This window comes from Felis catus, chromosome C1 (assembly GCF_018350175.1).
Source record: "Felis catus isolate Fca126 chromosome C1, F.catus_Fca126_mat1.0, whole genome shotgun sequence".
Taxonomy (NCBI): Eukaryota; Metazoa; Chordata; class Mammalia; order Carnivora; family Felidae; genus Felis; species Felis catus.
The window spans coordinates 100,795,710-100,807,861 of record NC_058375.1 but is presented as its reverse complement, the minus strand read 5'-3'; the positions used below and the strand labels follow the sequence as shown (position 1 = coordinate 100,807,861).

At 38.1% G+C, this 12,152-nt stretch overlaps 1 protein-coding gene across 5 annotated transcripts in view; it reads left to right on the top strand.

Moving 5' to 3' along the window:
• Window positions 1–12,152, top strand: part of GDAP2 (ganglioside induced differentiation associated protein 2) — an 80,907-nt gene that overhangs the window by 51,203 nt on the left and 17,552 nt on the right. For 4 of the 5 annotated variants that reach the window (XR_006582949.1, XR_006582948.1, XR_006582950.1 and 1 more), the window contains exons 13-14: window positions 4,069–4,212; window positions 8,095–8,315. Coding sequence is in view for 1 of the 5 variants with exons in the window: in XM_006935025.5 (XP_006935087.2) it covers window positions 4,069–4,212; window positions 8,095–8,142 (192 nt within the window). In the remaining 4 variants the exon portion in view is untranslated. Of the gene's footprint in view, window positions 1–4,068; window positions 4,213–8,094; window positions 8,566–12,152 lie in introns of those variants that run through there. The other variant, XM_006935025.5, reaches the window with a different exon arrangement.

Here is a 12,152-nt window from a genome sequence, read left to right as displayed (position 1 = left end):
GTACACACAAAATCTGTGCACTTCATCGAATGTAAATTTTATAGCAAAGAAACTGAGTGAACGTTGAACTCTAGTTAGAGAGATGAATGCTGTATTTGGGGACAGCTTCTTGATGTCTGCAGTTTACTTGCAAATGCAAAAACATAAGATCCACAGATGGATAGACGGATGGATAAATATGTGATAGAGAAAACATAAGGAAAGTGTTAATGATTGAGTGGTGGCTATGCTGGTATTCACTGTAAAATCCTTCCAACTTTAGTGACTGTTTGAACATTTTCATAATTTTCTTTTGTTACAAATTCAGACTTACCAGAATAGTGTTCCTTTATACCAGACTTATAAAAATGTGTAGCCACTGTTTGCTAAGATATGGCTTTAGTCCCCTCCTCCTCCACACAGAAAATCTATAAATAGCTATCCATCCTGTGACTTTGATGGAAACACATTACCAGAAATTTCAGAGTTAGAGCCACTAGCCTTGGCTGTCACACGTTGGAACTGTTTCAGATAGGAGTCAGTGGCAGGCTGGGCAGAGGCTGAAGACCAGATGAATAAAGTGAAAACTGTTATATTACCTCTTCATAACATTTTGGGATGGGGAAAATTAGGATTGAGAGAATAAAACCCATGTGTAATGAAATCCACCATTATCTTATACTAAGTCAAGAACTCTAAATGGGGTGTTTGTAATTATAAAATAATGAGATGAAATCAAGGGCTAATAAAACAATCGAATCACATTGTTCTGATTTTGATATTCTTCAGATCTTTTCCAGGCCACTCCACCCAAAGTGGTAATAAATTGACTGCTCATATAAATCACTACTCTTTTTCTCCTTAGAAGTTTACTAATACAAGGCAAAGTAACAGAATTTAAACCCACCATTGATTCTGGCTCCAACTGATTAGTGCATACGTGTGTAAACAGTCTTCTAGTTTATATTGTTTTGTGATTCTGTGTTCTTGGCTTTGCGTTTGTGAATAATTGGGTGAAAGAATTTATGGCATTCACAAAATATCAAAGCAGTCCTTTTTCAAGTTTTACATTTTTTTCAGTTTGTTAAAATAGTAGATAATAAGTAATACAAATTTACCTATGTAAATGTATATGACTTATAAATAATTGAAAATTAAAAGTTAAGCTATATAAAAGTTAAAATTTTAAAAAGTGAAGACAGTGTTCTTGAGTTTTCTGCTCAGGTTGCTGAGCAGAAGTTAACTGAGTTTCTACTTCTATCTACTTTGAGTAATTTTCTCTTGCAATACATGGAGGATGTGAAGAAGGTAATGGCAGAAAGTGCGACAGAGAAATGTGTTTCTTTCACAGATCGCTGCCTCAACTTCCCCAATCCAACCGTCTCTTTGAGTTTACCGCCGCCGCCCCCATGTTGGTCTGGTGTGGCATATGCAGGAGTGCTTTCGTAGAACTGTACAATTAAGAGGGACCTTAAAGATCATTTAAGTCTAATTTGCTGATTTTATAGATGAAGAAACTGAGGCACCGATTGAAGGGCAATATATTTTTATTGTAGAATGAAGAAACATTAAACCAGCCCTAAACAGTATTAAAGTAATAAGCTTAGAAACTCTTATTACTCCATTTGTTAATTCTTCCAAAACATATTGAATTCCTTACTTTTTTGGTTGGGCATTAATTGGATGCTATGAATATGGTATTGAATAAGACATTCCCCACATTAGGGAGTTTATAGTCTATTTAGAGAATCAGATAATATAATACTATTGCTAGCTTTGCAGTAGCATGAGTAAACAAAGTGTTGTTGGAACATTTAGAAGGAGGCTCCTTTTCCGCTTTGGGTGGAGGGTGGTAAAAGAAAGCCTCCTCATTGGGGTGAATTTTGATCTGAGCTCTGAAGAACACTTAGCCAGGCAAAGAATTGAGGGAAAGGGTGTCAGGACTATAAAAGCAGCATGTAAAAGGGTTTTGAGGCAAGAGAACAATGGCACAAAAGTCTTCTGAAGTCTTCTGCATAGGCCCTTATAGCTCTGTATGTTTCTCCCTTTTTCCAAGTGGCTGGGGCTCCTTGCATACATAGGTAGTCACGTGTCTCTGTGGGCCATTCATTACAGTCAGTACATTTTGCCTTAGCTAGTTGTTAGTCTCATGCTTATAATCTGGCTCCTCTACTAGGCTCTAAGTTCCCTTTAGAGGAGTGGCTCTATCATTGTTTTCCTGTTTGACGTACAACTTAATGCTTAGGACACAGATGACCAGCAGATGTTTATGCCTTGCATAAATGTTTACTGTCTTAACATAGCCTTCTGGTTCTTCTCTGTCCAGACTCTACAATCTTCTAATTTTCTTAAGCTCATTCTGGAATCTGTAACATGTCTGTGACCTCTCCATAGCTCTTAACTGGTTTATTAACTACCTCTGTGGCCAGTCTGAGAGCTTCTTCTAATCTGCAAGTTTCACTAACCTAGTTTGCAGAAGTTTACATTCGTGAGGTATGTAACAGCATGTACTTTAAAGGAACTGATGTCAAAAACTGATTGGGGGTATATAATTGAGTGACTATTCAATTTGATTTAAATTAACTCACCTAGTTCTAGCAAGGCCAAATGCCTCCCCTCCCCTCCAACACCCCCCTTTAAATAAACTTGGTAATACTGGGGCAGGGGGAGAGGGTAGCCGAGAGGCTAATGTTAATACTTGAGGCCTTATGCCAGTCATTAGTAGTGTAGCCAAAATAAAATAGTGACTCAAGCTATAAAAATCATTGTAAAGTAAGTCCTATCTTTATTTATTCTTTCTTTATCAAATATTTTGAGAATGCTGGTTCTGTCTGTGTCTCACAAAACATTAGGCTGTTATTCTATGATTGTCTGCCAAGTACTAGGGAAATTATAGAAATGGACGTAAGAAACTGAAATCCTAGGAAGCAGGAATAAGTGCTCTAAATGCAGTGTAAATTTCTGGTATTAAGAACTCAATAGAAGGGGTAATCTGGAGCTGGAAGGGAGAAATAATGATTGAAAATGAGTCTCTACCAAGTTCTGCAAATCTGGACAGGATCCTGATAAGTCAGTGCAGTGTTGTCTCTCTTCTTTCATGCCTAGAATATGTGAAAGGTTTGGACAGCCAGTGGAAAATGTGGTAAGACATTAACAAAATGACTGGCATCGGTGGCAGATATCCAAAGTGTCCTGTATTTGTAACGTGCCCAGTTGTACATTTGTAGCGCACTGTCCCAGGGCACACATTCGCATGCACGTTTCCTTCTGTAAATGGGGATAGCGACAATATTGCACCTACTGCGCAGAGCCGTTGTGTAAGCCGTTGATAAACATGACTTGATTAGATCAGCAGTTGAGAGCGATGAACAATAATTTGTGAGTTCCAGCTGTTGCCTAGTTTATGTCACTATTGTTTGCTGTTAATAATTTTTTCTTTTTTGCAACAAATTTTGCAGACTGGCTCTTACAGAGGGTTTGCATGTTGTAAACTGAAATGAGTAAAGGTGGCTTCACGTTCACAGAAGATCCACTTTGACTAAGAAAGACTGCATGCCAAATGTCAAATGAAAAATAAATGTATCACATTTCGGCACAAATTTTCTTCGCAGTCTCATTTGGAAAAACGATGAGTTTCTGAGATTTGGAAATGTTAACCATTTTCAGAGAACCACTGAATCCATTATTCTGCCAAATAATGCGGGGTCCTTTTGCCCACAACCCACAGTAAGAAGCGTATATTATGTGACAACACACTACACATGGAAGCATACAGACACCTCACAGAAGCGAAAGCTTCATGAAACACTTGGCTCGCCCCTTATCACCTTCCCTAGTAATTGTTGCTCTAGCGTGTGTCCTTTTCATTGTGGTTGTTTTTAATTCTGTCCATAATCCACTAAACTAATTGCATAATTCACTGATGAGCTACCACCTGCACTTTGACAAATACGGCTCATTATAAGCTTTTTCTGACATCAGTTTCAACTTTGAAATAATAGTTTCTATCTAGTATAAATTTTCAGAATCACGTTGTGCATTTCTAACACTGGCCCCTGGCTTAAATTGTGTTTCTCTTCTATTGATTAGGTATCAACATGGTTTTTTACCACCTTTTCTGTCTCAGGACTGAAGGACAAAATCCACCATGTGGACAGCCTCCACCAGCTATTTTCTGCCATATCACCAGAACAGATTGATTTTCCACCTTTTGTCCTTGAATATGATGCCAGGGTAAGAAGTTCCAGGAGTTCTCCCTCACCCGGTGTAGTATCTTAACTGCTCTATGGGGCCCTGCTTAGGCGCACAGCATCCTTTTATTATAAGATGGTATTAATGCAATTCGTGTGTTTTAGTAAACTTGACAGTATCATTCAACATTCTCTTCCTGCAGTAACTAGGAAAACGCTTTGTCCTAAGAGAGCTTTTTCCTCAGTTAACTTTTCAATGGGAGATTTTTCTGCTGGTTTGAAGCCAACCCTTGCTTATATGGTCAGTTTTCTGCCACCTCTGCCGAATTTCCTTAAGATTGAATCGCTTTTTATCTACATAAGTAAGGTCAGAAGAATCTCTTGGTGTCTGACATTTTCAGCATTAATTCAAACAAGGTAGCCTAGCCTTTACTCTGCTGCAAGTTTCAGTTTGCTGAAAGTTTATCTAATGTTTTTAAGAACAAGCAACACTAGTATTATTATTACTTCTAGATGAATTTGTGAATATATCAAACACTAGTAAAGGGCTACTCTTGAGTGTCATTAAAGCTCTATCCATCGCATTGTGTTTATTCTCACTACCGCTTTAGTAGTTAAAAACAAAACAAAAGTAAGTAACATGCTTGGCCAAAAGATCATCAGTCTCCTTATTTAACTGTTGCTGATTACATAACATTATGCATGAATCAGGGAATATATTTGAAGGTTATATTAAGCTTCAAATGGATTGTTCTTCCCCAATTATTGTACAGCATGTATACACCAAAATAAATATTCTACAAGACATTTTCTCTCCACCATTTCTTTAACTTCAGCTCTAATTCCTGTGTTCCTTTATGTGAAGAGCAAAGTATTTAATGTGTTCTAATGACTAATAAAATTTCGTATTTGGCTTTTGTGCAGAGAGGATTTGTAATTGGAGTAGCTGGATCATAGAAAGATTGTTGAATATGTGGAAGGGGGGGAAGAATACCAATTTGTGTTCATGCAGATTGCTGGGGTAGAAAATAACCTTATTATTATTCTTTTGAACTATATATCACTCTTCTTAATATTTAAAAAAAATGGATAGCGGGAAATAAAAGGAAAGATACTAAAAGACATTTTGAGATCAAAAATTTGGAATGACAGTTCAAAGCTAGTGTCTGGATTTATAATATATTTTCTGGGGTAGAACATACAAGTTGGATTGCATTGGTTAGAAAACCCGAACGACTGTTTTTTAAGCCAACACATTTTCTATAATCTTAGGGGCCCATAAAACAGACTTTCGTTAAATATCAACACCACACTCTAGCCTGGTTTTGTCTGTCTGTTTTGTTTGTGTGCTTGTTTTAGGTTTTTCTTCTATTTTGTATATCAAATGCAGGCCTAATTAATGATGTGATTAATTACATTTTAATAAAACAACCTATAATGTAACACTTGGGTCATTGAATCATCTCTCTGTGCCTGTACTAGAGCTTTCTAAAATTGAGGTATCAGGCCATCTATATATAAAGGCCAAAGAGAAGGACAAAAAAAAGGGGAGAAACTGAAGAAGGTGTCAGGAGACAATGTGGAAAGGGCTGGCAGAGGGCAGGTCACTAGATGCTAGAGCTTTACATGTTACTTGCAGCACTTTGGCTCTGTGGTCAGTGGGGAGTGTTCTACAAGGGAGAACTGCCATTATATTTCTATTTAGAACCATGGCAAAAGCAACAGTGCAGAACGTGACTGGAGAAGGATAACACTAGAGGCAGGGAGACAAGGAAGAGGCGAGTAGAGGATCGGAGGAGAAAGGAGACTAGAGCTGGGGCAGCAGCAGTGCTCATGGCAAGGGCTTGAAGATCTTAGATTTAGAAGTAGACATTTTAGGAAATAAAACCCACAGCATTTGGTGACTGAGGAAGCCATTCAGGAAGATGAAAGGGCAAAGATGCCTAAAGTGACTACCAGAGCTTCCGCCGTGGGAGACTGGGTAGATGGCGTGGCCGCCACCCCAGAGGGGCATTTTGGAGGAAGAGCATGGGGGGCGGGGGCAGTGTTGGAGTGGGAGAGAAGAGACAGGCGGTGTGTTTGTTCAGTTTGTGACACTGCGTTTGAGGTGGCCCGTGGAACACTGAGGTGGAGATCCGATAGGTGGTTGGTTATTGCCTTGTAAGGAAACATTTTCTCTTGCTAGGAAGAATTGAAAGTATGATTAGAGAAAAGGAAATAAGTATGGAGTTGGTTAATTTACTGGCATGTTCAGTCATGCCTTGCACATAGTAGGTGGGATGTGGCGTTTGTTGTTGGCAGGTCTCAGCGGGCTTCTATTTTCTGGGTCTTGTGTGACTTAGAATACTGACATAAGTTTTATGGGAATGAAAGGAACCTTTGAAGGTAGTTAGAAGGTAATTTTTATCTATCTGTATCAAAATGGTACGGAGACGATTTCAGAAAAGGAGCTAGCCAGTCAGCACTCTTATAAATGTAGTCGAAGAAGAGTATACAAGTTTACCTGGCGACAATTCTTCAAAGTTCTTTGTTTCCAGAAATAGAGAAAATAGATTGCACGGCAGTCTCTTGCACAGTGTGAGACTAATGTAAAAAGCTCTATTTCATAGCATTAAGAGTTAGATTTGCCCTTCCTACTTTATCACAATTTAATGCGGATGTAAGAAACCTAAAACAATATGGTAGTCGAATGGAACGGAGAAATCTTAAAGACAGATAGTGAACCATTTCTTTTCAGATGAACTTCAAAGTTGATTTATTTGTTGAGGCATGTTTCGTAAGCATAGCTTCCATGCATGTTGAGGATATAGGATTGGTTAGTATGAAGGATCTTGATGGGCAATTCTGAAATACAAAACAAAAACAAAAAGGCTTTCCTTAACTTTTTTTCAAATAACATGAAAGGCAGCCACTCCTAGGATTTGTTTCTACCTAATTTTTAGAAATGTTTTTAATATCTGGTCAGATTTGTAATCAGAAAGTAAGTCTTCCTAGATATTCTCTTGTTTTCCGGGCTAAGGTCCCAAGATCAATTCTTGCCCTAGAGCATCTGCTCTGAAGAATATTAGAGCTTTTGATTCCCTTAGATAACATTTAGCCACCTACTGGGTTCAAAACCAGATACATTTAATGCTCTGTCATAACCAATAATGTAAATGTACCGTAAAGCAATGCTATTTTCATTGGTCCGCCGTTCTGCTTTCCTAATTATTATCTACATTGGTGCTAAACAATTCTGTTTATGATTTACTGACAAACAAGTTTTTTGTCAAATACTTTCCTTAGATATGAGAAATGAATCCTAAGTCCAGTAAGTATAGTCAGAGGCCCATCTACCATAAAGTGAACTGTCTTCATTTTTTTATTAAGATAAAGTTAGCCGAAATGAAGTCAGGAAATTTGCCCTTACTCTTGTTTTCCATCATTCTACGTTAATTTAAGATGCAGCACACAGTAAGACAGTACAGTCTAAAAAAGTAAATCTGGGTGTTAGATTTGAATAGACGAGGATTTAGATTCAGACTCTTCTGGTTACTGATGGCTGGCCTTGGGTGAGTTCTGCAAGCTGTGTGATCCTTGGTGTCTTCTTCTGTGAAAAGAGGATGTTATCTACTTCATGGCATTATGTGAGAACATGAAGGGATAATGAAAGGAAAGTGCCGATAAAGTGTCTGGTATATAGAATTAAATATTAAGTGATGAGGTTATTTAAAAATATTACCATCCCGATTACCTCTGCCTACTCTACACCAGCTCTGGCTGACTCCAGCGGACCTGGTTTGATGGCTGAGGGCCTGGCTCAGGGCCACGCATGTGCTAGACATTTTACAGAGGCCATATCGCCGACTGTAAATCCCGTTCTTTCACATTCCCATTTGAATTGGTTTTATTACTTAATGTTCTTGTCTTTTTTTTTCTTCCACAGGAAAATGGGCCTTACTATACATCTTATCCCCCATCACCAGATTTGTGACCTGCCATCTTTTAGCGCTACTGGTTTCCAGGGACGTCACTTTCTCCACGAATTGCTACCTATTGAAGTGATATTCATTTTTGCTCTTCAGATCCAGAGAGCCTTTTGTCCCCACCTCTCTGGTATTTTTTTATTGACTGTATATTTTCTGGCACATAAGCAATCTGAAAATGGTAGGCCATTCCGAACTGCACACTTATTTTAAATTTGTATATTTGTATCAAATGAAAATGTTCATTTTTAGAGGGTTGTTAATAGAAATCGGGGAGCAACTTTTGAGTATCTTCAGTTTCCTGAGAGGACACTAGATTCTCCGTTAGACCAGCCACCAATGTTGTCCATGCCATCTCTCTAACATTGCACGCTTCCTTTGTGTACTTCACTGTTTCTCAAAATATATAGAACCAGTGTGTGCTGACCATAGATGCATTGTTTGCTTCAGATCCTGGCACTACATTTTATGCAGATAATTTGGTTATGATAAAAGAGAATTGTCTGGGATCAAGGATGTGGAAATGTATCTGATCAAAATACCAAAATCATTAGCAAACTATAGGTCTTGGAATCTTACTGCACTAGTTAAGACGAAGATTTAAGGACTAAAGTTCCTTGGACTTATGATTTGTTAAGATTGCCACTGTTCTGGTCTCAGTAGTGGAGGACAATAAGACCATATCTTCCGCCTTTTTCCTATAATCATGGGTGATTTGGTTGCCTTATTTTAGAGGACTTCACTTATTAGTACTCTTAAGTGAAAGGTATCTCTTAGACTCCATCAGTGACCCTTTCGAGAGCGTGGTCTTCCCAGAGGTGTGATTTTGTTTGGCTCTTAAAGCTACTCCCTCTAAGGACATTTCCTCGCAGTGTCTCTTGAGTTGCCTACATCAATATGGAGGAAGTTTGTTGCAGCAAATGAAATTCCAGATCGCATTTGCCACTCAGACTCTATTTGTGCCTTAGCTTGTTTATGAATAAGAACCAGAATTACGATACCTACCTCACAGAGGTATCCTAAGAGCATTTAGAAAGGGCTTTTGATGCCTTTGGGTGCAAAATGCTAGCGGAGCTTATCTAGGGTGTCGTTTCGGTCAGTCTTTAAATGATAATAGATAGACTTGAGGGTACTACCAGGCACTCCTCTTGTCCTTGGCACCTTCTGAGTCATTTTTCTTTTCGTGGGACAAGAGCTGCTAGTGAAAAATCCCAACCGTGAGGACCTCCTTCCTACTTTGTCCAGAATTTCTTCTGGCCTGCTCCTCCCCCAATGCCACACTTTAACAAGAGGCATCAGTTAGCCATTTTAAACATTTCTTCTTGAATTAAGGTCAAACCACTGTCATTTCCGTCTGGTTGTCTTCATATTCCTTTTGATTCCTATGCCACGCCCCTCCCTCAGTCCATCCTGTACATTGGTGGTTCAGGGAAGAAAAAGTAGAACCCTTCTGTTCCAGTGTGTTCAGGATCAGTGCTTCCAAAGGTCCCATACATCTGTGCCCAAGTTAATCGTTCAGTGGCGATAAAGGAAACCTCCTCCTTTTATGACAGAGAAATTCCCCTATAGTTGTATTAGCCCCATTCAAGCAACAGGGGACTTTACATTTCTTCGATAAACCCTCTTCTCTTTTGTATGTACTGGACACATTTGCTTTGCATCAGATATCAAAGCCACTTAGCTCCTTATATGTGCTTATTTGGTAAGAGTTTCCTGTTATGTTCCCTAGGTCATCAGATCCAGACAGCCAGTCAGTTGGCTGGTATTAGGCTTCCTCCTTCCTCTCTGATAGCACTGCTTTAAATCCCTTAAGCTTTGAGCTTTAAAAATCTGAAAAATTATCTTCATCTTCTCCAGGCTATTATTAGATCAGAGTTGGGGTCACTGGGAGTGGTCATTAAAAATATACCACCTTTTCTTTTTTGAAAGTGGACTGGGCTACCTCCAGTTGGCATCTGGCCTGAATCATTTCCTCTGTAGATAATAGAGGCTGCAAACTACTTTGCCGTTCAAAAGGAACTAAAATTATTGGAAAGAATAATTTGGAAAGAATGTCCCTCTGCTATATTCATATGAGTATATTAATGTCTAGTAACACAAGCAAGATTCTACATATAGTGAAATTCTGGTTCAATTGATATCCTAGGGTATAAAGGTAATATGAAAGTATATACATATCAGCCCCATTTCACAATTTAATGGTGTCCAAAGATAAGGGCTGTACTTTTCAGTGAAACTAAATTTGGTATGGGACCAAGCTCATGCTTTTATAGCTGCCTAGAGTGTTATATAATGAAGTTGTTTCAGCGCATAAAGTCCTACGAGGGGAACATAGTGACCTTATGGTGAAATGATCATGTAAAGTTCAGTATGTATCTGCCTTTGTCAACAGGTTGCGTTGTCTGGGTAACATGCCATTTTCCAGGGACACATTAGAGGATAAAAGGGTGACTGGGTGGAGATGAGCACTAGCATCTGATGTTAATTCAAAGCCCCACCAAGTCTTTGATTTAATCCAACTTCGGTCATGCCAGATGCTAGTCGAATTGAGGAAGAAACAACTTCTAAAATTTTAATTTAATTCATTAATTCATCCAAGGCATAATAGGATTTTTTAAACAAGTACATTTCTTCAGTGTATATTTGGGTTCTTCTTAACTCCTCTATATCCAAGTTTCTTGCTAGCGAAAATAACATCTGGAAAAAAACTATCTTTATTAGACTCCTAAAGCTTAGAGATCAAGTGGTTTCAAGATTTTCTTTTCTTTAACATACATCTTATTTCACTGGCTGGTGCTCTGTTATATTTATTTTTTCAAAGGAATCCAAGTAGTTTGAGACCAAACAACAGGATTTTTAATTTTGATAGGAAAAATGGATACAGGTTTTTGATCACATATCTGAAATCTGAAAGGGTTAAAATATCTTGCATTTCTAGAGAGGGATGAGAGTAACCACTCCAGTAGAAGAACAGGGCCTGACTATTTCTCCCTGTTCTCCATTTGCTTAGATGTTGTTTAATGAACTCATACTGTAGGTAATGGTTTCTTTTCTTTGCAGTAGTTAATAAGAAAATGATAAAATGTGGTTTCCGTATAAGCTACAAATCGCTCTTTGTGTTTCCCCTGATTGTGTATGTATATATACAGAGAGTTTATGTTGATTAATATATGAATAGAAATGATTAGAATTTGAAGTACTAGAAGGAGGACTGTATTTTAAGACCAGTGGATTGATTGTATTAATGACCCAGAGGACTATAAGGTAGCAGCATATACACCTCTAAAATTGGAGATGGCCAGGGAGTTTCAGATGGTAGTTCTCTTAAGTTATGGTCATCATAGTCCACATGCACTAGAATGTTTTACCTACACTGGCACTGATATACCTCATGGTACGTGATTGACTCTGGTTCAGGATTGCCTGAAACCATGAAAGATTAAAGGAGGGCTCTACCTGTGATCTAGGTCATATCAGAAACCCAGAGATTATAAGGATTGCCCAGTAGGCCAAACCCTATATATATATATATACATATACATATACATATACATATACATATACACATCCTATATACATCTACCTTCATACATATGTATGTGAATATATATGTGTGTACACACACACACACACACACACCCAGTAATCCACTTTGCATCACATTCTTTGAATGTGGTTTCTATGGCCCATATGTAGATAACACAGAGCAATAAATAACATAGTTCAAGCTTTGATTCTATCAGAATAGCCCTTAAGCAGATGATATCAAGGTCACTTTATGTGTTAGTGGCTCTTTTGGATATTAGTTAATTTTGTTTTCGTTGCTTCCAGGAATAGTATCTAATCTTTTTACATGAAACAAGCATGAAATGTATAGGGTCACTGAGTTCAAGAAGAAAAACAGATATTCTGTAGGTGAATTACACTAACAAAATCGTAACTGCTGAATGATCTAATATTTTTGTTGAACGGTTAAAATTAATACATTTTGTATATACAATCATACTTTTCCTTTGCG